The sequence below is a fragment of the Salvelinus alpinus genome, chromosome 2 (genome assembly GCF_045679555.1).
Source record: "Salvelinus alpinus chromosome 2, SLU_Salpinus.1, whole genome shotgun sequence".
NCBI lineage: Eukaryota > Metazoa > Chordata > Actinopteri > Salmoniformes > Salmonidae > Salvelinus > Salvelinus alpinus.
Genome location: NC_092087.1, coordinates 29,038,376 through 29,062,370, shown reverse-complemented (window position 1 = coordinate 29,062,370; position 23,995 = coordinate 29,038,376). Strand labels below are relative to the sequence as shown.

General features: G+C 42.4%; 1 protein-coding gene across 1 annotated transcript; it reads left to right on the top strand.

Annotated features, from left to right (window-relative positions):
* Positions 1-1,696: 1,696 nt before the first annotated feature.
* On the top strand, positions 1,697-19,149 carry LOC139558426 (heterochromatin protein 1-binding protein 3-like). Its single transcript, XM_071373552.1, has 13 exons — positions 1,697-1,972; positions 10,472-10,655; positions 11,187-11,262; positions 11,542-11,749; positions 11,844-12,003; positions 15,543-15,686; positions 15,860-15,931; positions 16,221-16,375; positions 16,643-16,733; positions 16,853-17,012; positions 17,162-17,273; positions 17,554-17,721; positions 17,816-19,149. The coding sequence occupies exons 3-13, from the start codon at positions 11,196-11,198 to the stop codon at positions 18,297-18,299; spliced, it is 1,821 nt and encodes a 606-aa protein (XP_071229653.1). The 5' UTR covers positions 1,697-1,972; positions 10,472-10,655; positions 11,187-11,195; the 3' UTR covers positions 18,300-19,149.
* Positions 19,150-23,995: the final 4,846 nt, after the last annotated feature.

Below are 23,995 nucleotides of genomic sequence, written 5' to 3'. Positions count from 1 at the left end.
GCAGCTCTAGCAGGGCAGAAATTTGACGAACTGACTTGTTGGAAAGGTGGCGTCCTATGACAGTGCCACGTTGAATGTCACTAAGCTCTTCAGGAAGGGTGTTCTACTGCCAATGTTTGTCTATGGAGATTACATGGCTGTGTACTCTTTTTTTCAACTCTTGGAGGACCAATGAAGTTAACTAGAACAATTAGCATCTATTATTGAACCTTTTCTAATAAGAGTTGCCAGTTTTCTCCATTCATGCAACTTGGTTGAAAAGCGAATTAACGACAAACTTTTCCTCGGCGGGGATTGACCGTATCTTATACCCTGTATTAGAGTGAGGAAATATTGTAATGAACTAGCTGAGCACGATGTAAGATGGGGCATGATTGTGGCAGGACAAGTCATATCTTGCATGTCTTAAATAGCCTTATGACATTTGCCAGCATTCCTATGTAATGCTCATGTGATCTCTGATTCAGATGTAGTTACTGAAGTTACACTCCACTGTAGTGGATGAGAGGAAACCTCTGCAGAGGGCATTCACATACAGTCTGCAGAAATGCAAGTCTGTGTCTACCATTGCCTTTGATCACATTTCAGATGATTTCTAATTTTGACAGACTGCAAACCAGTAATGGTATTTGAAATCTAGAATGGAGCTGACAAAGACCAGCTTTATCAAAACAGCTTTGATAACAAATACTTAATGGATAGGATTTCATTGGTAGCTGCAGGTATGGGATGACCTAATCTTGGAGAGACTAGGGTTAACCCATAGAGATGGACTAGTGCCCAGAAGTCTGTTTTAGCATTGGAAATGCCATTGAGGACTTTCACCATTTTGAAGGGGTCCAACTGGGTGCTGATTTCCTATGGGTTAAGGAAGGATCACATAATTCCATCCTGGTCATCAGGTGCGATCAGCCAATGAAATATATTTATGAGCAAACATTGGCAGTAAATCGCCAACCTTGGATTTATACCTGTTCAAACAACACATTCTAGGTGGCAGTATGCACCCTTTCAATTTGTTTACCAACTCATAGAAGTAGTAAATTAAAATTGACTACTTCAAAATGGAGAAGGCCTCAATGGCGCTGCCCATGCTCTCAGAAGCCATAATGGGACAGATATAATGTTGCGTCCTTTAACTATCTCTTAGTTAACTTTATCCAGCTACAATCAAGTAGGCCTACACTAGTCCACAGTGACTTCTGCAGGACAACGGTTGGCGCCTGGTTAGCGAGAACTGTTTGACCTGGTATTCAGGCAGAAAATATATCTGAACCAAAGAGATGTATAAGTAACCCAATATAGTTCATCTGCGTCGTTTACAGTGAAAGCAAATTAAGCATAGTGGGCAGAACAAGCAAGAAGGTAGGCAAAGTCGAGCACAAGCTAGCGAAATAGTATTGGCGCGTTGTAGCATGTATTTGCATATTTCCGTTAGGGAATGCCTCTGAAGTGCACAAACTAATTCCATCCTCTCCCACCACCCGCCGCTGGACTTCCTCTCACTACCACATTTGGTGCTGAGAACGTTCTAAAAGATGCTTCAGCTTTATAGTCCCGGTGACGTGTCTGTGTTACCTATTTCTGTCTGTCTGGATCTCAGTTCGGAATGCCGTAGCCATTTTGGAATGGCACGTCGCGTTGAACAACAAAGGATAGTCAGCCAATCAGTCTCCTTTGTTGTTCAACGCGATATTCTGCAATCCATTCCAAAATGTCTGTGGCTTCTGTTGTAGGCATAAGAACGAAAATGGCAGTTTAATTAAAAACGAGCAGTATTTCGATATTTAATTTATCATTTTAGATAATGGGATAATTAGGAGTACAGCAACATCTTCCATCCCTGGATGAGGTACGTTTCCCAGCCAAAGCCCGCCCCTTCTACGTGCTGTCCACGTTCTGGCAGCTGTGCGTTTCGACCTGAAAGGTTCAGATGTATTTACTGGGTCGGAACAGTTCTGGCTAGTGCCTGGTAAGCAAATCTGGGAGAAGAGATCCCAGATAATATACTGCAGCATTTCTATTAGAATTGCTACCTTTCAGATGTTCCAAATAATTTTACAACATTGGCATTCAATGGGATTGGGTACAGCACTGCAAAATCACAGTTTTATGAATCGCCTAACATCCCAAATAATTACTCATTGGGTGCGTTCCAGCAGGTAGTCTTACGATCCATGTCGTCGCATTTAGTCATACTAACCAGAATATTTGAGATCACACCTGGAGAAGTGTTTGTCTCAGGAAGCACCTGGTGCTTTGGTAAAGTTACACATTCTAGCAGGTACTGAAACGTATATAAATTGCTGCCTCGTTCAGTGAGTTACGAAGTCATCAAGTGGTTACATAGTATGGAATATCCAGACTTTACACAGGATGGAACGCAAGTAATGCAGTTTGAGGGGATCGACCAGAGCGAGATGCTGCAGAGATTTTCTGACCTTGACCACATTCAGATATGAGTACGGTAGTTATTTGGGATGAATACAAGGTGATTTGTAGATTGTAATTCAACTACCTTGCTGGAACACACCAGCACCTTCAGAATTTGTCTATGCTTTCCAGATCCACAAGTGTTGTTCCAGGTTTCGCAGTTTGAACAACTCCAGGAAGTGACGTTGCAGGCTAGCTTAGTGCTGCCCCCTCTCCTTGAGTATTTCAAGTTGAAGGCTGACCGGGGTACTGCAGGCTGCCATTTGCTACTAAATTATTTCATTTAACCTTTATTTAACTAGGCAATTCAGTTAAAAACAAATTCTTCTTTACATTGATGTTCTAGGAACAGTGGGTTAACTGCCTTGTTCCGGGGCAGAATGACCTTGTCAGCTCGGGGATTCGATCTAGCAACCTTTCGGTTACTAGGCTACCTGCCGCCCCAGTACCTCTTCTGTGTGTGATTTAAAATAAAAATTGGTTCAAGGACATGCATCTGGTGTAATAGAAGCAATAATTGTTACCATGATTTAACACAAATATTGCCATTTTCCCACTCACTATAGTGGGAGATCCTGTTTTCTGCAAAAAAAATGCCTGGAGTCGGCCTTTCGTGGCTTCAATGAGAGGGGGCAGTCGTTCTCCGCTGATTCAAATAACTATTTTAGTGCTATTCGGGATCCTTGGGACAAAAGGGGTTAGTTATAATTATAAACTGGGTGTTTTGAGCCCTGAATGCTGATTGGCTGACAGCCTCGGTGTATCAGACCGTATACCACGGTATGACAAAACACTTGTTTTTACTGCTCGAATTCCATTGGTAAACAGTTTATAATGGCAATAAGGCACCTCTGGGGTTTGTGATATATGGCCAATATACCACAGTTAAGGGCTGTGTCCAGGCACTCGACGTTGATCATGCTGAGGAACAGCCCTTAGCTGTGGTATATTGGCCATGTACCACACCCCCTCGGTCCTTATTGCTTAAATATCTTTGCCTTAACCACAGTTTCAAAACCCAGAGGCGCAACATCCGGGAACGCTTGCGAAACAAGCCGACTAGGCCAGGGTGTTGGGTTTGAGAAGTCTGAGTGAAATCTAAAGGCACAACCTAGATTCGAGTCAATGTCTAATGTAGTTGAACATGTTTTTACTGCAACCTCGTGAAACTGACAAACTGACACGCTTTCATTTATACTGTGCCACTAGCACAGTCAGTGTAGTCAGCTCAGCTATCCCCATTGAGACCGTGTCTGTGCCTCGACCTAGGTTGGGCAAAACTAAACATGGCGGTGTTCGCCTTAGCAATCTCACTAGAATAAAGACCTCCTCCATTCCTGACATTATTGAAAGTGATCGTGATACCTCAAATCTCAAAATAGGGCTACTTAATGTTAGATCCCTCACTTCCAAGGCAGCTATAGTCAATTAACTAATCACTGATCATAATCTTGATGTGATTGGCCTGACTGAAACATGGCTTAAGCCTGATGAATTTACTGTGTTAAATGAGGCCTCACCTCCTGGTTACACTCGTGACCATATCCCCCCCCCGTGCATCCCGCAAAGGCGGAGGTGTTGCTAACATTTACGATAGCAAATTTCAATTTACACAAAAAAAACGACGTTTTCGTCTTTTGAGCTTCTAGTCATGAAATCTATGCAGGCTACTCAATCACTTTTTATAGCTACTGTTTACAGGCCTCCTGGGCCATATACAGCGTTCCTCACTGAGTTCCCTGAATTCCTATCGGACCTTGTAGTCATAGCAGATAATATTCTAATTTTTGGTGATTTTAATATTCACATGGAAAAGTCCACAGACCCACTCCAAAAGGCTTTCGGAGCCATCATCGACTCTGGGTTTTGTCCAACATGTCTCCAGACCTACTCACTGTCACAGTCATACTCTGGACCTAGTTTTGTCCCATGGAATAAATGTTGTGGATCTTAATGTTTTTCCTCATAATCCTGGACTATCGGACCACCATTTTATTACGTTTGCAATCGCAACAAATAATCTTCTCAGACCCCAACCAAGGAGCATCAAAAGTTGTGCTATAAATTCTCAGACGATCCAAAGATTCCTTGATGCCCTTCCAGACTCCCTCTGCCTACCCAAGGACGTCAGAGGACAAAAATCAGTTAACCACCTAACTGAGGAACTAAATTTAACCTTACGCAATACCTTAGATGCATTTGCACCCCTAAAAACTAAAAACATTTGTCATAAGAAACTAGCTCCCTGGTATACAGAAAATACCCGAGCTCTGAAGCAAGCTTCCAGAAAATTGGAATGGAAATGGCGCCACACCAAACTGGAAGTCTTCCGACTAGCTTGGAAAGACAGTACCGTGCGGTATCGAAGAGCCCTCACTACTGCTCGATCATCCTATTTTTCCAACTTAATTGAGGAAAATAAGAACAATCCGAAATGTCTTTTTGATACTGTCGCAAAGCTAACTAAAAAGCAGCATTCCCCAAGTGAGGATGGCTTTCACTTCAGCAGTAATAAATTCATGAACTTCTTTGAGGAAAAGATCATGATCATTAGAAAGCAAATTACGGACGCGTCTTTAAATCTGCGTATTCCTCCAAAGCTCAGTTGTCCTGAGTCTGCACAACTCTGCCAGGACCTAGGATCAAGAGAGACACTCAAGTGTTTTAGTACTATATCTCTTGACACAAGGATGAAAATAATCATGGCCTCTAAACCTTCAAGCTGCATACTGGACCCTATTCCAACTAAACTACTGAAAGAGCTGCTTCCTGTGCTTGGCCCTCCTATGTTAAACATAATAAACGGCTCTCTATCCACCAGATGTGTACCAAACTCATTAAAAGTGGCAGTAATAAAGCCTCTCTTGAAAAAGCCAAACCTTGACCCAGAAAATATAAAAAACTATCGGCCTATATCGAATCTTCCATTCCTCTCAAAAATTTTAGAAAAAGCTGTTGCGCAGCAACTCACTGCCTTCCTGAAGACAAACAATGTATACGAAATGCTTCAGTCTGGTTTTAGACCCCATCATAGCACTGAGACTGCACTTGTGAAGGTGGTAAATGACCTTTTAATGGCGTCAGACCGAGGCTCTGCATCTGTCCTTGTGCTCCTAGACCTTAGTGCTGCTTTTGATACCATCGATCACCACATTCTTTTGGAGAGGTTGAAAACCCAAATTGGTCTACACGTACAAGTTCTGGCCTAGTTTAGATCTTATCTGTCGGAAAGATATCAGTTTGTCTCTGTGAATGGTTTGTCCTCTGACAAATCAACTGTACATTTCGGTGTTCCTCAAGGTTCCGTTTTAGGACCACTATTGTTTTCACTATATATTTTACCTCTTGGGGATGTCATTCGAAAACATAATGTTAAATTTCACTGCTATGCGGATGACACACAGCTGTACATTTCAATGAAACATGGTGAAGCCCCAAAACTGCCCTCGCTAGAAGCCTGTGTTTCAGACAAACTTTCTACTTTTAAACTTGGACAAAACAGAGATGCTTGTTCTAGGTCCCAAGAAACAAAGAGATCTTCTGTTGAATCTGACAATTAATCTTGATGGTTGTACAGTCCTCTCAAATAAAACTGAAGGACCCCGGCGTTACTCTGGACCCTGATTTCTCTTTTGACGAACATATCAAGACTGTTTCAAGGACAGCTTTTTTCCATCTACGTAACATTGCAATAATCAGAAACTTTCTGTCCAAAAATGATGCAGAAAAATGAATCCATGCTTTTGTTACTTCTAGGTTAGACTACTGCAATGCTCTACTTTCCGGCTACCCGGATAAAGCACTAAATAAACTTCAGTTAGTGCTAAATACGGCTGCTAGAATCCTGACTAGAACCAAAAATGTGTATTATATTACTCCAGTGCCAATCTCCCTACACTGGCTTCCTGTTAAGGCAAGGGCTGATTTCAAGGTTTTACTGCTAACCTACAAAGCATTACATGGGCTTGCTCCTACCTATCTTTCCGATTTGGTCCTGCCGTACATACCTACACGTACGCTATGGTCACAAGACGCAGGCCTCCTAATTGTCCCTAGAATTTCTAAGCAAACAGCTGGAGGCAGGGCTTTCTCCTATAGAGCTCCATTTTTATGGAATGGTCTGCCTACCCATGTGAGAGACGCAGACTCGGTCTCAACCTTTAAGTCTTTACTGAAGACCCATCTCTTCAGTAAGTCATGTGATTGAGTGTAGTCTGACCCAGGAGTCTGAAGGTGAACTGTAAGGCTCTGGAGCAACGAACCGCCCTTGCTGTCTCTGCCTGGCCGGTTCCACTCTCTCCACTGGGATTCTCTGCCTCTAACCCTATTACAGGGGCTGAGTCACTGGCTTACTGGTGCTCTTCCATGCCGTCCCTAGGAGGGGTGCGTCACTTGACTGGGTTGAGTCACTGACGTGATCTTCCTGTCTGGGTTGGTGCCCCCCCTTGGGTTGTGCCGTGGCGGAGATCTTTGTGGGCTATACTCAGCCTTGTCTCAGGATGGTAAGTTGGTGGTTGAAGATATCCCTCAAATGGTGTGGGGGCTGTGCTTTGGCAAAGTGGGCAGGGTTATATCCTGCCTGTTTGGCTCTGTCCGGGGGTATCATCGGATGGGGCCACAGTGTCTCCTAACCACTCCTGTCTCAGCCTCCAGTATTTATGCTGCAGTAGTTTGTGTCGTGGGGCTAGGGTCAGTCTGTTATATCTGGAGTACTTCTCCTGTCTTATCCGGTGTCCTGTGTGAATTGAAGTATGCTCTCTCTAGTTCTCTAATTTCTTTCTCTCTCTCGGAGGACCTGAGCCCTAGTAACATGCCTCAGGACTACCTGGCATGATGACTCCTTGCTGTCCCCAGTTCACCTGGCCGTGCTGCTGCTCCAGTTTCAACTGTTCTGCCTGCGGCTATGGAACCCTGACCTGTTCACCGGACGTGCTACCTGTCCCAGACCTGCTGTTTTCAACTCTCTAGAGACAGCAGGAGCGGTAGAGATACACTTAATGATCGGCTATGAAAAGCCAACTGACATTTACTCCTGAGGTGCTGACTTGTTACACCCTCGACAACTACTGTGATTATTATTATTTGACCATGCTGGTCATTAATGAACATTTGAACATCTTGGTCATGTTCTGTTATAATCTCCACCCGGCACAGCCAGAAGAGGACTGGCCATCCCTCATAGCCTGGTTCCTCTCTAGGTTTCTTCCTAGGTTCTGGCCTTTCTAGGGAGTTTTTCCTAGCCACCGTGCTTCTACACCTGCATTGCTTGATGTTTGTGGTTTTAGGCTGGGTTTCTGTACAGCACTTTGAGATATCAGCTGATGTAAGAAGGGCTATATAAATACATTTGATTTGATAGTGAAGGAGTAACTTTGACGGTGTGCACATGCACAGTTCGGCACGAGATGACCCGTTGATGTGTTTCTACCCTTGAGTTTAGCTAACCAACGTCGCCATGACATTGACTAATAATAAAGCGTCAGCATGCGTCATTCATTTCTAACCAACAAGTTTGATTACATACTCCCTTAAATGACCTTCACTTGAAATACAAGATAAAAGCTGCAATAGTATTGTTTGTCAATTTCGAGACGCCGTAGCTCGTATGCGCTTCCTCAAAATAGTCAGAATTAACGCAAAATAACTCAAGAAATCTATCATGGATTTTTACATTTTTGCCAAGGGGATCTAATAGTCTAAATTTACATGAGGACGAGTCCTTTCGTTAAATGACAATGGGCACTTCATGGAAGAATCCCTCTAGTGTTGACCAATCGCAGACGTGGGGACGTAGACTTCGGCTACCGACGTCGGCTTTTCTCAAACATTTTGTGTGCCCCAACAGCCGAAAAAACACTTTCTGTAGTCCAAAACGAACAAAAACGTCATAATGTTGTCATTATATATGCACGAACTGTTTCGTCTGGGAAGCATGCAGATCTTCATACTGTACTCCGTGGTGAAATAAGTACCCAATTGTCATACAAGAGTAGAAGTAAAGATACCTTAATAGAATATGACTCAAGTGAAAGTCACCCAGTAAAATAATACTTATTTTGAGTTAAAGTCAAAGTATTTGGTTTTAAATATACCTAAGTATCAAAAGTAATTGTAATTGATCAAATGTACTTTTTTTAAATATCAAAAGTATAAATCATTTCAAATTCCTTATTATGCAAACCAGATGGCACAATTTATTTGTATTGCTCCTGAGTGGTGCAGCGGTCTAAGGCACTGCATCTCAGTGCAAGTGGCGTCACTATAGTACCTAGTTCGAATCTAGGCTGTGTCACATTCGGCCGTGATTGGGAGTCCCATAGGGCGGCGCACAATTGGCCCAGCGTCGGTGGGGTAGGCCGTCATTGTAAATAAGATTTGGTTCTTAACTGACTTGCCTAGTTAAATAAAGGTTAAAGAAAAAAATTGATAGCCAGGGGCACACTCCAAACACAATTTACAAAGGAAGCATTTGTGTTTAGGTTGTCCACCAGATCAGAGGCAGCACAGATGACCAGTGATGTTCTCTTGATAAGTGTGTGAGTTGGTCCATTTTCTGTCCTGCTAAGCATTCAAAATGTAGTACTTTTGGGTGTCAGGGGAAAAATGTGTGGAGTATTTTCTTTCGGAATGTAGTGGAGTAAAAGTTGTCAAAAATATAAATGGTAAAATACAGATACCCCCCCAAAAACTACTTAAGTAGTACTTTAAGGTATTTTTACTTAGGTACTTTACAGTACTGACTGTACTGGCTTGCCCTTACCAAGGAAGAATGACTGCCCCCTCCCATTGAAGCCACTGAAGTTCAAGGGTGGTACTGTAGGCATTGTTAGAAGAAAACATGATTCCCCATTTTATAGTGAATAGAAAAATGGAAATCTTCGTGGTCAATATTTGTGTAAATAAAACATTTTTCGATGACAATCATGGACCAATAATACCCTCTAATCGCACACAGAAGAAGTAATAAGGATAATTTAGTTGCTAATGGAATCCTGCAGTACTCCGGTCGGGCTTCAACTTTAGTTACTCAATGAGAGGGAGCAGCACTGAGCTAGCCTGCAAAGTCACTTCCTGGGGTAGCTCAAACTAGGCATGATATATGCTGCGTTCAAAACAACTGGGAACTCTGAAATTTCAGACTAAAGTGCGTTCAAAACAACTCGGAAATTTCTGACTTCAGTACTTTCAAGACAAACAAAAATGAGTTCCGACTGAGGAAATCGTTTTCAACGGTCATCCAACTCGGGAACTCGAGCCTCTTTCCGACTTGAAGACCATTGACGTCATGATTTGACCTCGTATATTTCAGAGTTCCTAGTTGTCTTGAACGCACCATGTCATCTCTGAGACAATCTTCACAGATTCATGTGTTAATTGTCCTAACCTGCTACACTAATTCTCTTAACTAATGTAGCAGGTTATCTTAACCTGCTATGTAAACATTAAGCTGACTCACAGTGCACCTGGCAATGGCCGGTCTAACCAATAATGGAGCGCTGATGTCACTACAGACACCTGTCGCTGTTGATCCACCAACTGATGTTGGGGCTCACGAGTGGTGCAGCGGTCTAAGGCATTGTATCGCCGTGATAGAGGCGTCACTACCGACCCTGGTTCAATTCCGGGCTGTATCACAACCGGCCGTGATCGGGAGTCCTAGAGGGCGGCGCACAAATGGCCCAGCGTCTTCCGGGTTAGGGGAGAGGTTTGGTAGGCCGTCATTGTAAATAAGAATTTGTTTCTTAACTGACCTGCCTGGTTAAATACATTTTAAAAAATGTACACCCATAGCTGTTGATCCCGATTCACCCACTTATTTTGCAAGCCCACTTTCAGACAAACTCCCAAGTATGCAGTTACCCATACTTGTTTTAACCGACTTAATTTGGCTTCAATGCCTATTGAGTCTTCACATAGGAATGAACGGTGTCACGAGGTCGATGGCTTTGTCCAGTCATTTACCCGAACCTTAACCCCTAACCATAACCCTTACCTTAACAGTTTTGTAAATGTTATGTTCAATGGGGTGACGTCATAGTTGGACGTCCCAAGGATTCTACATAGCAAGAACCAACAAAGAACACACCCAACGTGACACCACACCCACGAGGTTGCTACGTGTACGTTCAAGGGGGAGGGGCACGTAAGTTAAAAAAAAAAAAAAACGAAGGAAAGAAGAGCGAAGCAATTTTTATTTCAACATCTTTATAGAAAGTCTAAAGGTAAGAATATAAACAATTGTTCATGGTTAGTCCCTGCAAAAAGCGTTCTACAGTAGACCTCTTGCAAAAATGCATGCGCCGTTTTCTTATTTACCAATGCAACTTCGGTGCATTTACCATCAGCTCTATGCAGCGCCATTACGGTGTGGGGTGGCCTAAATCAATGGACAAAATGGCCATATTTGAATTTTTACTGGAAGACGTGCATCTTCACCGATATTAATTTTTGATAACTATTTACACGCCCCCACCATTCCAAAACATTATAGAAAAGTGCACACTCCTTGTGGTTTTATCGATGTTTGACGATAATGTACTTTGCAAAGAGCAGTATCTTGCATTTGATGTATGAGGCCATGATTGACGTTTCTTCGCACATACAGAAGCAGTGGGTGACTGCATGACGTTACCATTGGGTGATGCTAAGTTGCTTTAGATCCAATAACTTTATTGTGATCGGTAATGCATAATTTATCTGTCAGTACTGAGGAAATGTTTATATTTATAATTTTGCATCTCTATGGTCAACAGTTTGGAGTCATGCCTATACGTCGTGCAGCTGGGACTCCACCCCAGGAGACACCCCCCTCGGCAGCACCAGATGGAGGTGAGTTCAAGACCCTCGTCATGAACAGGAACTATGCTTTGGGATTCAGATTGGTACCCAGCATTGACAGGCTATGAGTGAATAGTCACCACTTCACAGGACCTGATTGGAATTCTGTTGAATCTAGGTCTTGCCCCCTATTAGTGGTTATTTTAGGAAAGCGTGGAATCAGACATTGTTCAGAGTTCTTGTTGTTGAGTGGCATGTAAATAAAGTTTTACATCTACTTGCTGAATTTACATATTCACTCTTGCTTCCTCCTTCCACATTTCTCTTCAGAACCTGATGCCAGCTCTGAGGAATCTGCCTCTGTTGAGGAGGAGCAGGAGGTAGCACCCGCAGCCCCAGTAGCCAAGAAGGGGGAGGGTCAAGGAGAAGGTGAGGGCACAGGTGAACGAGACCCAAAAGAGAATGGTGAGAAACCTGATGAATCGACTGGAAAGAAGACTGAGGAGAAGAAGGCTGAGGGGGAAGAGGCTGAGAAGGAGTGAGTTGCTTGTGCTCAAACCCTGCAAATGTTGCATTCATATCTATTTCGCTAAATGTTTAATTGAAAAATTTTGTGCTTGCTGTCTCTGCAGAGAGAAAGATGGAGTGAAAGAGAAAGTCAAGAAGCCCATTAAAAGGACCATTCCTGCCTGGGCCACCATGTCTGCCAGCAAACGTGCAACGCTCACTAATAAGAGCACCTCCACCATGCAACCGCCTAGGATGGACGACATACTCATTGAGGCTATTGAGGTCTGTACACAACACACTTATTACTAGGGATGCACAATATATCTGTGAACATATCGGAATAGGCCCATATTAGCTAAAAATGCCAACATCGGTATCGGCCCGATGTCTAGTTTAACGCCGATGTTAAAAAGCGGTGTCAAAGCTACCGTGCATACCTATATTACGTAGGTGCATGACGTAATGACGCCACGTAAAATGTTGCGCTACACGTGCAACACAGCATTCCTAACCTAGCCCACAATGTCTGCTGTGTGGATCGAGCAGGCAACAAGCCAAGCAGTCATTTGAAAGAGTAAGAACATTTCAGCGAGACAACTCAAAGGCGAAATCCATTAAAGCCAAGATAATGGAATTCATAGTCCTTGACAATCAATCGTTCTCTGTCATGGGTGATGTTGGCTTTCGCCAACTGGTCAAGGTACACACTACCAAGTGCGCTATTTTTCAGATGTTGGCCTTCCGGAGTTACACAGTAATAGCATCACTGCTATCAACTTCACGAAATACATACTATGGAACGCCATTTGGGTCTTTGTCTGTCAAAAACGATACAGTAGCACTGTCAAAGCTGTACAAAAAAGTCTGCAAACACCGGCCACAAACAATGTGTTGACAATACCGCGTTGGTAATAAAGCATCATTTGTTCGACCGCAACTTCTGGGGTAGCTAGCTTTAGCTTGGTACCTAGCTAGCACCAATACAACCAGTCTGAAAACAATGACCAGTGGAAACTGCAGTCATATTCATTATTCTTAGCAATGATTTAGGAATCCTTGTGAGTAGTGTATTAGCTAGGTTGCCACTTGTTGTTCGCCTATTGAAATTGAACTTCAATTCATGAAACTAAAGAGCTAGCCAGCTACTTAACCCTGTTGCCCAAAGCTAATGTTATAAGCAGCCAGCTAGCTTCATCTGGCTAGTGAGGCTCGACCTCACCGGGTTATGTTTTGTGAAGCTAGCCACAATAAGGATTAGGCACAATGGTGGAATTTGCAGTTTGCCTTCAAAATAAAAGTATGTCATTGACAGTGATGCAAATTAATACAAATAGTAGAATTATGCTATACCTTTATTTTGAAGGCTAACCGCAAAGTCCACTTGTGGCTAGCTTCACATAGATGGGTCGGACCACCATTAACTTCTAGTTCCTCCCAATCCCGGATCCGGGAGCACCTCCCACAGTAAAAAAGCTGACTAGCATAGCCTAGCATAGCGTCACAAGTAAATACTAGCATCTAAATATCATTAAATCACAAGTCCAAGACACCAGATGAAAGATACAGATCTTGTGAATCCAGCCATCATTTCTGATTTTTAAAATGTTTTACAGGGAAGACACAATATGTAAATCTATTAGCTAACCACGATAGCAAAAGACAACTTTTTTTTCTCCACCATTTTTCCCCTGCATGGGCAGCTATCACAATTTCGACTAAATAAAGATATATATATATAGCCACTAACCAAGAAACAACTTCATAAGATGACAGTCTGATAACATATTTATGGTATAGCATATGTTTTTTTAGAAAAATGTGCATATTTCAGGTATAAATCACAGTTCTACATTGCAGCTGCAATCTGAAATAGCGTTGGAAGCAGCCGGAATAATTACAGAGACCGACGTCAATTACCAAAATACTCATCCTAAAACATTTCTGAAAAATACACAGCATACAGCAAATGAAAGACCAACATCTTGTGAATCCAGCCATCATTTCTGATTTTTTAAATGTTTTACAGGGAAGACACAATATGTAAATCTATTAGCTAACCACGTTAGCAAAAGACACCACTTTTTTACTCCACCACTTTTTTACTCCATCAGTAGCTATCACTAATTCGACTAAATAAAGATATATATAGCCACTAACCAAGAAACAACTTCATAAGATGACAGTCTGATAACATATTTATGGTATAGCATATGTTTTTTTAGAAAAATGTGCATTTTTCAGGTATAAATCATAGTTTACCATTGCAGCCACTATCACAAAACTCACCAAAGCGACTAGAATAACTACAGAGAGCAACGTGTATTACCTAATTACTCATCATAAAACATTTCTTAAAAATACACAGCGTACAGCAATTGAAAGACACAGATCTTGTGAATCCAGACAATATTTCAGATTTTTAAAATGTTTTACAGCGAAAACACAATATATCGTTATATTAGCATACCACATGAGCTAACATCACCCCAGCATTGATTCAAGGCAAAAAGCGCGATAACGTTATCACCACCAAAATATATAAATTTTTTCACTAACCTTCTCAGAATTCTTCAGATGACAGTCCTGTAACATCATATTACACAATGCATATAGAGTTTGTTCGAAAATGTGCATATTTAGCATCACAAATCGTGGTTATGCAATGTAATCTGTCAAAACATGGCATGCATTCTGGCCGGCGCCATCTTGGAAAGGCACCTAAGTTTACGATTATTTATCGATTAGATTGACAAAAAAAATACAGGTTGGACAGCTAATGAAAGATGCATTAGTTATTAATGCAACCGCTGAGTTAGATTTTTAAAATTAACGTTACTAGACATACAGTGTGCGTTACAGCCAGACTAGTGCCGCAACAATGGCCGACAACTGCGTTTAAATTTTTCCACATAAATACGGAATAAAATCATAAATAGCTCTTACTTTTGGACGAGCTTCCATCAGTATCTTGGGCAAGGTGTCCTTTGTCCAAAATAATCGTTGCTTTGTTGTAAAACGTCCTCTTCAACTTCGGAACTAGCAGCTAACAATAGCTACGTGGCACACACATGTCCAAATCCTCAAAGCGCAATACTACGAAAATTCCGAAAATAGCAATATACTCGCATAAACGGATATAAATCGGTTTAAAATAACTTCGTTATGATGTTTCTAACACCTATATCGAATTAAATCACAGACGGATATATCTTAGCCCGATAACGAGAGCTTTTGAGCATGCCATTCTGATGTCCTCTCTTGCGCCTTGACGAGCGTCCAAAAGAACGTACATGTCACTCCATGGCGTTTTATAAACTCTGAGAAATACGTAGAGACTCCATTCCACTTCTCATTGGTTACTGACATCCAGGGAAAGGCGGGTGCAGTTCATTTCGATCCATAGGGCACACACAGAGCTTTAAACTGATCTGAGAACAGAGACTATTTTTCTGACCTTCGCATGTCCTGTCATGATTTTCGCTGTAGAAAGAGTTCTGGTTCACCCACAGACATAATTCAAACGGTTTTAGAAACTAGAGATTGTTTTCTATCCAATAGTAATAATAATATGCATATTGTACGAGCAAGAATTGAGTATGAGGCAGTTTAATTTGGAGACGATATTTTCCAAAGTGGAAACAGCACCCCCTGTATTGAGAAAAGGTTAATCAAATAAGAACTGTCTTATAAATGTAGGGTTATTTTAGAAAATATCAGTATCGGCCAAAAATGTCATATCGGTGCATCACTACTTATTATGTTGTTATCCCTTACTCCCCACGAATGCTGCACCTGCAACTTATCATATTTCCTCTCTGCAGTCCTGCAAGGAGAAGACTGGGGCCTCAGCCCATTCTGTCATGAAGTACATTGTGAAGAAATACCCTAACCTGGAGTTGGACAAGAGGAAATTTCTTCTCAAGAAGGCTCTCAAGAGGCAGCTGGAGAAGGGCACCATCAAACAGGTGAGAAGTCCTTATCCCTGACCACAGCTGACAGTGAATGAACATGAATTGCAAATGTTAGGTGGCAGCCTATCCTAGTGTTTGACCTGTGTTGTGGTGCCCTATACCCTGTGCGTCTGGTGCTTTATTGGCCTGCATACTCATGTTCCTTTACCTCCTATTCACTCTCACAGCTGAAGGGTAAAGGCCTTTCTGGAAGCTTTACCATTGGGAAGCAGCCCCCTAATAAATCCACTGCTAAAGGGGTAGGTATTTTCAGTCACCTATCTACGAACTTAAACAATAGCAATGTACCATTATGTGATTGTCCCATTTGGCTTTTAGCAGACATAATATGAATAAAATATACGGTGCATACCTATATAATGTAGGTACATATGCCATTTAGCAGACACTTTTATCCAAAGCGACTCAGTCATGCTTGCATACATTTTTTGTATGGGTGGTCCCGGAAACCGAACCAACTATCCTGGCGTTGCAAGTGCCATGCTCTACCAACTGAGTTTGACTGTGATTCTGATGGTTTGGTGCTAGAAGCCGATGGCAGTAGCTCCTGGGTTGAAGGCAGAGACCCTTGGGGATGCTCTGCCCCTGATCATCACACGGCTATGTGAGCCCAAAGAGGCGTCTTACATTCTGATCAAGAAATATGTGGAGCAGCACTTCCCTCAACTCAACGTGGAGCATCGGTAAATACCTTTTTATTGTCATATTTGATTGGGAATGGGTTCAGTGATCGGGTCCTGTTATTCTCTGAGTACGTAAACACATGCTAACTTGACGTTGTGCCTGACATGGTAATGCAAACTTCTGCGCAACCCAAATCTACAGTATGTTTAATGCAGTCTGAAAATAAGGAACCCACTACCTTTTGAACTGTGGGATGTCCATCAAAGTTTTGTAGATTGGTGTGGGTTAAAATAGGGTTCTCAATGCAGTCACCGATTCATTCCTAGGCCGGATATCCTAAAGAGTGGCCTGGTGAGAGCTGTGGACAAGGGTCAACTGGAGCAGATCACTGGAAAAGGTGCCTCTGGAACATTCCAGGTTAGTCTTGTACTAAAGGAATGCACAATTCAGTCTACTCCATAAAGGCCTTTGGCATCTATAATGTTAGATCTTTGCTCTGAGGTGTTTCTCTCAGACTCTCTCTTACCCTCTCACAGCTGAAGCGGGAAGGGGGCAAGTTCCTGCTTAAAGGTGGGCCCCTGGAGGACGCTATCATGACAGCCATCGTGGCCATGAACGAACCCAAGACTTGCAGCACCACCACACTCCGCAAATTCCTTTTAGAGACAAACAAGGACAGCATGGAGTACCGTGTGGGTAAGACCCGTTCCCTTACTCTCCTAACTGAAACACTGCTTTGACAATGTGTGAATACCTACCTGAAACTGCAGGAGCTCTCTCATTAGCTGGGTTGAATCAGAGATGTTAAGATTCTTTATTGACACTGGGCACTTCTCTTCCCTCAGTGAACAGCCTGAAGAGGACACTGCAGAAGTGTAAAATGATGGGCTGGATGGAGCAGATCACTGGGAATGGGCTAAATGGGACCTACCAGCTCTGCTACCCTTACCACCCCAGGTAGAACTCCACTCTAGGAAGATTACACTGAAGTTCATTGCTGCCCTCTGTACATAATTGCACAAATGTGTGCTATACCAGGAGCAGTATTCTCTGTTTAGAAAGATGCTGACTACACTACTAATCATGTCACATTTCATTCATGTTTACTGAACCTCTGATGTACTGAATATTTCAACAGTCTGGTAGTAATAACAGAAATGCCCGCACTCTTGCAATACCTTTTATTTATTTTTTGGGGCTCAGATTAGACATCAGATTTTCTTTTCTTATTCCACAGCCCAGCCATTCTGTTCCCAGAAAAACAGAAAGTGAAAGAGGAGAAAACGGCAGAGAAGGCTAAACGCAGAAAGATGGTTGACTCGTCTGATGAGGAGGACTCTGATGAGGAGGAAGAGGAGTCGTCTGAGGAGGATGAGGAGTCAGATGATGAACCCCCTCCTAAGAGGTGAGTCCAAGGTCAAATTGCTGAAATTCAATGAAAATAGTGGGGTTTCAAATGGTTCACTGCTAACAGTGTATTTGTTCAATACGATCCTTAGGAAAGCTGTGAAGCGGCCACCACCTAAAGCACGTCGCCCTCCCCCCAGCAAGAAGTCACAGCCGGCAAGTCAGTCAAGGGCTAAGGGCAAGAAAAGAGCTGCCCCTGCTAAGAGATCTGCACCCCCAGTCAAGAAACCAGCACCCCAAGCTAAGAAAGCAGCACCACCAGCCAAGAAGTCTGTTCCCCCAGCGAGGAAACCAGTGCCACCAACAAACAAACCAGTGCCCCCGGTTAAGAAACCTGCAGCTGCCAGTAAAGCTGTAGCCTCAAAGAAGACACCCCCACCAGCTAAGGCGGCACCCACACCAGTCAAGAAAGCTGCTCCAGCGAGCAAGCCCAAAACGCCCATTGTCAAAAAGCTGACAAGCAGAGCATCAAAGCGCCCAGCGCCCAAAAAGTCACCACCTGCGAAGAAGGAAGCAGCCAAATCTGCAGTGAAGGCCAAGCCAGCAGCCCGCAAGTCCCTGAGGGAGAGGAAGTGAGCTCACTATTGCCCAGCAGTGGAAGTTTAACTGTAGCTCTGAAGGCTGCAGTGCTCTGCCTCTAGCCATGCTCTCTTTCGCATCATTGTTTTCCCTCTGTTTGGGGCTCTAGAATTCTTCTCTGTAGGATAGGGAGGTGACAGTTATCAGTTCATGTCAATTTACTGTACTTTGAACTGTTACATTTCTGTGAACCCAACTTCTAAACACTATTGTGTAGAAAGTCCTCTTCAAAAACTGTAAAATTGCATAGGTATTGAATTGTGAAATTTCACAATTTCCCTCACACACTTGTGTATATGCAGAGATCTAACATAAAATCAAAGTGACTTGTCTTTTCATTTTAACATTTCATCCCAATCCACTTTCCCATGTTTTAGCTTGACACATTCCTTGTATAAAAATATAGAATTCTCTACATTTAATCTGGAGTAAATTTTCAAATCTTAAAGAATATTGAGATTTATGTAAGTGAATTTGAGAGCATGAGAGCCAACTTTTCATGTAATGAATTATGTTATTTAAATTAACGTTCCTTGATCAGTTGCAGGGCCCATGGTTAAAATACTTAATTTGATTGGAGACTGACATCAGGAAGCAATTTGTCATTGTCGTATTCAGTACTACTGCATAGTATTAGGGAAATATTTTTTTAAAGTTCGTAACTAATCAAAGTTCATTTTATCATATAAAGCTAAAAAAAAATACAAAATCATCTACATTCTGTGTAATAGTGCAAGATTTGAAGAAACTTCATTTTGAAGGTGTGGCTCATGCATACCCTGCATGCGTGAACTCTTTATGTTATGCTTTTTTCCAAGTCGTTATTAAAATGGCTATTTGTACTAAATTCCTTGTTATTCATTCTGTCATGATCTTAAGGAAGGGTACAAACACCAAATACAGCGTCTACTGGTGGATCATAAATTGGAGCAAATGTATACATTGTAGGGTAGTGGCTACAAACTACAAATCAGTAGATGTCAATTTGATTCACTCAAAGTGCTGGATGTTTCAGTTGTGGGTTATTGAAATAGATACACCTAATTTTGCAATTTCAGTTTGCAAATTAGGCCATATCCATATATCCAGACCGCTTATGAATCATTTTGGTGAATGAAGATATTCAAAACATTGTTTACTTATCATGCAAATTGAAACATGTTGATGAACGAGGGGGAAATGAGATGAGAATAACAATTCAGGAACGATGGGTTACCACAGGCCAGGGATACTACCTAGCCGACTAAACGCAACTCCACGATTTGTGTGTATAATCGGCTAGGGTACTACTGAACCAGTAGCTGCAGGTACCCTTGGGTTTGAGGAGTACTACTTAAAATATACTAATTCTCAATGAGTGTACTTTGGGGGGGAATAGTCGACATTGTCATGGAAAGGCTAGAGAAAAGGTTTTCTCCCAAGGGAAATAAACAAAGTTTTTCATGTGTGTCAAAAATGGTCCTCCAGCCAATTTGACACAGCTGTGGGAAGCATCCCTATGGACACTTTCGACTCCTTGTAGAGTCCTACCCTGACGAATTGAGGCTGTTCTCGGGGCAAGGGGGGGTGCAACTCCATATTAGGAAGGTGTCCTTAATGTTTTGTACATTCAGTGTACACTGTCTCGAAAGAGCCATGTTTCTAGTCACGCCCAAACACACCAGTGAATGGCCAACCCTTTTCTGAATTGAGTTGGGAAATATGCTGCCCTGTGGGCTTCAGGGACCGTGTACGTTTTGTTATCAAAACTGAGAATGGGAAAACTGAATTTGAAAATCAGAAATCAACTTGTTTTCTCATTTATTGTTTAAGAATTTGGCATGGAATAACGGAAAACAAATCAAATATATTACATTTTTTGTTTCTCGTTTTGTTCTTACCCAGAAGTACAGCCCTGCATAGAATATTCAGGATCTTAGTGGGGCGTTTACAGCCTATCTTGGCAGTGTAACGGATGTGAAATGGCTAGCTAGTTAGCGGTGGTCTGCGCTAATAGCGTTTCAATCGGTTACGTCACTCGCTTTGAGACCCTGAAGTAGTGGTTCCCCTTGCTCTGCATGGTCCGCCGCTTTTGTGGAGCGATGGGTAACGATGCTTCGTGGGTGTCAGTTGTTGATGTGTGCAGAGGGTCCCTGGTTCGCACCCGTGCCGGGGCGAGGGGACGGTCTAAAGTTATACTGTTACAGCAGCACAAAGAAAGGATTAGACAGTGTGACAGGAAGATTTTTTTTTTAAATACTCATGGTAGCTAAGATGATTAACTTATTAAGTTAGCATGCAAATAGAACAAACTCAACTGAATAAAGTTGACTTGCAGTAGCTAGCACTAGCTGACGAGCACTAGCTGCTAGCACGACAAAGTAATATGACATCTATTTTTGTCTTAGCTTGGAACTTGTAAAATATTCCTTTTTAATTTATTTTTGGATCATGTATATAATGCAGCAATTACATTCACTTGTATTACTTATCAAGAGATGGTAGGGGAGAGTTTTTTTCTCTCAATCAAACCCATCTCCCACCACAACAACCACATCCCTCCATACAAGTGCCATCTGTCAACTTTCAGTAAAAACCACACTTGAAGCAAATGTAAACATTGAATTAAACCAATGTAGTCAAAGGGCAGTTGAACAAGAGTGAGCAAAGTTTAGTATAAGGGGGATAATGTAGTTGATTTGGCAGACTGACAGCATGGGATTGGTGCCAACAGCAAAACAACTTCTAATGTATCTGGGAGAGAGAGTGAGAGATTTATTACAAATGTGTAAAACAAAAAAAACTGATACCTTATTTACATAAGTATTCAGAACATTTGCTATGAGACTCGAAATTGAGCTCATTTGCATCCTGTTTCCATTGATCATCCTTGAGATGTTTCTACAACTTGACTGGAGTCCACCTGTAGTAAATTCAATTGATTGGACATGATTTGGAAAGGCAAACACCTGTCTATATAAGGTCCCACAGTTGACAGTGCATGTCAGAGCAAAAACCAAGCCATGAGGTCAAAGGAATTGGCCGTAGAGCCCTGAGACAGGATTGTGCAGAGGCACAGACCTGGGGAAGGGTACAAAAAAATGTCTGCAGCATTGAAGGTCTCCAAGAACACGGTGGCCTCCATCATTCTTAAATGAAAGAAGTTTGGAACCACCAAGACTCTTCCTAGAGCTGGCCGCCTGGCCAAACTGTGCGATCGGGGGAGAAGGGCCTTGGTCAGGGAGGTGACTAATTAACCGATAGTCACACTGACAGAACTCCAGAGTTCCTCTGTGGAGATGGGAGAACCTTCCAGAACAACAACTAACTCTGCAGCACTCCACCAATCAGGCCTTTATGGTAGAGTGGCTAGACGGAAGCCACTCCTCAGTAAAAGGCACATGACAGCCCGCTTGGAGTTTGCCAAAAGGCACCTAAAGGACTCTCAGATCATGAGAAACACGATTCTCTGGTCTTATGAAACCAAGATTGAACTCTGGCCTGAATGTATTTTTTATTTTTACCTTCATTTAACTAGGCAAGTCAGTTAAGAACAAATTCTTATTTTCAATGACGGCCTACGAACAGTGGGTAAACTGCCTTGTTCAGGGGCAGAACAACAGATTTGTACCTTGTCAGCCCGGGGATTCGAATTTGCAACCTTTTGGTTACTAGCCCAACGCTCCAACCCCTAGGCTGCTGCCAAGCGTCACGTCTGGAGGAAACCTGGCACCATCCCTATGGTGAAGCATGGTGGTGGCAGCATCATGCTGTGGTGATGTTGTTTAGCGGCAGGGACTGGGAGACTAATCAGGATCGAGGGAAAGATGGACGGAGAAAAGCACAAAGAGAAGCTTGACGAAAACCTGCTCCAACGCACTAAGGACCTCAGACTGGGGCGAAGGTTCACCTTCCAACAGGAAAGCGACCCTAAGCACACAGCAAAGACAAAGGAGGAGTGACTTTGGACAAGTCTCTGAATGTCCTTGAGTGGCTCAGCCAGAGCCCGGATTTGAACCCAATCAAACATCTCTGGAGAGACCTGAAAATAGCTGTGCAGTGACACTCCCCATCCAACCTGACAGAGCTTGAGAGGATCTTCAGAGAAGAATGGGAGAAACTCCCCAAATACAGGTGTGCCAGGCTTGTAGCGTCATACGCAAGAAGCCTAGAGGCTGTAATTGCTGCCAAAGGTGCTTCAACCAAGTACTGAGTAAAGGGTCTGAATGCTTAAGTGAATGTGTTATTTCAGTTTTTTTTATTTTATATTATTGGCAAAAATGTCTAAACCTGTTTTTGCTTTGTCATTATGGGGTATTGTGTGTAGTCTGCTAAATGACTTAAATGTAAATGTAAATGTAATTGATGAGGGGGGAAAAAACGACTTAAACCATTTCAGAATAAGGCTGTACCGTAACATTTTGAAAAAGTCAAGGAGTCTGAATACTTTCTGAATGCACTGTAACTAGACTTACAGTCATGGGGCCAGGATTATTGCTTCTCATCAGGGTGTTGTAGGAGACGGTAGTGCAGGACCTTGAGCGTATCATGTCCACTGGATAGGGCAGAGTGACCAAACTTTGTGTGTGTGAGAGAGAGAGAGGAGATGGAGAGAGTTTGTGTGGAGGGTGGGGGGGATCAGTAACCAGGTTATATTACACTGGTTCAATATCACTGATCACCCCCCCCCACACACACACACACACACACACAGGGGGTATGTACAGATGTAGGATCTTAATTTGATCATTTTCTCACAGCAGAAAAATATTTTTTAATTAGGGCAAATCAACTCTGACATTTTAAAGTGGAAATTACAAACTTTAGAAGCCTTTTTTAAACCTTGAATACACTACAAGTTTGCCTTTCCAGGAAATTTCCTGCAACAGGGTGATCAAATTAAGAGCTTATGCCTGTATACATTCAAAGAAGTAGGCCAATTGTCGCAGCAATAGTCGTGTTCACAACTGAAGTGTATAGCGTAAGTCTGCCTTTCAGTAAGCAGGAAATGTTGGTAGGGGTATACTTCAAATAAAATTGCTTATTTGAACTTACTGTATTGGCTGATGTAAGTACATTAAGTTGATGATGATGATCTGCTCAAATGCCATACTGTGCCCTTCTCCTGCAGGAATATCCAGATATCACAGACAGACACACATACACACACCCTCACATTGAATATAGCTTAATTGGATATTGTTGTATATGTAAGCAATAGCTAAGTTAGCTATGCAAAGTGCCAGATAGGTAACCATTTACAGTAACTTCTGTTCATTATTACTCAGTCAATAAATACCATCAGCAGACAGAAGATTACATTTAACATTTACATTTAAGTCATTTAGCAGACGCTCTTATCCAGAGCGACTTACAAATTGGAAAGTTCATACATATTCATCCTGGTCCCCCCGTGGGGAATGAACCCACAACCCTGGCGTTGCAAGCGCCATGCTCTACCAACTGAGCCACACGGGACCAGATCTAGCTAGGTTAGCAACAGAAAGTAATGTAGAAATCTGACCATTCTGCAGCAGGTATCTCTGACCGGGCAGCTTAATCTTGTAGCACGTTGAACGACTAACTTACTTCCACTAGCTAGCATGACAATAGCCAGTAACCAGAAAGGCCTAGCTATCCAGCCTGCTAGCTAGTCAGTAGCCAGCTAGTAGTGCAAGCCAACTTTGTTCAGTTGTTGTTGAGTTTGTTCTATT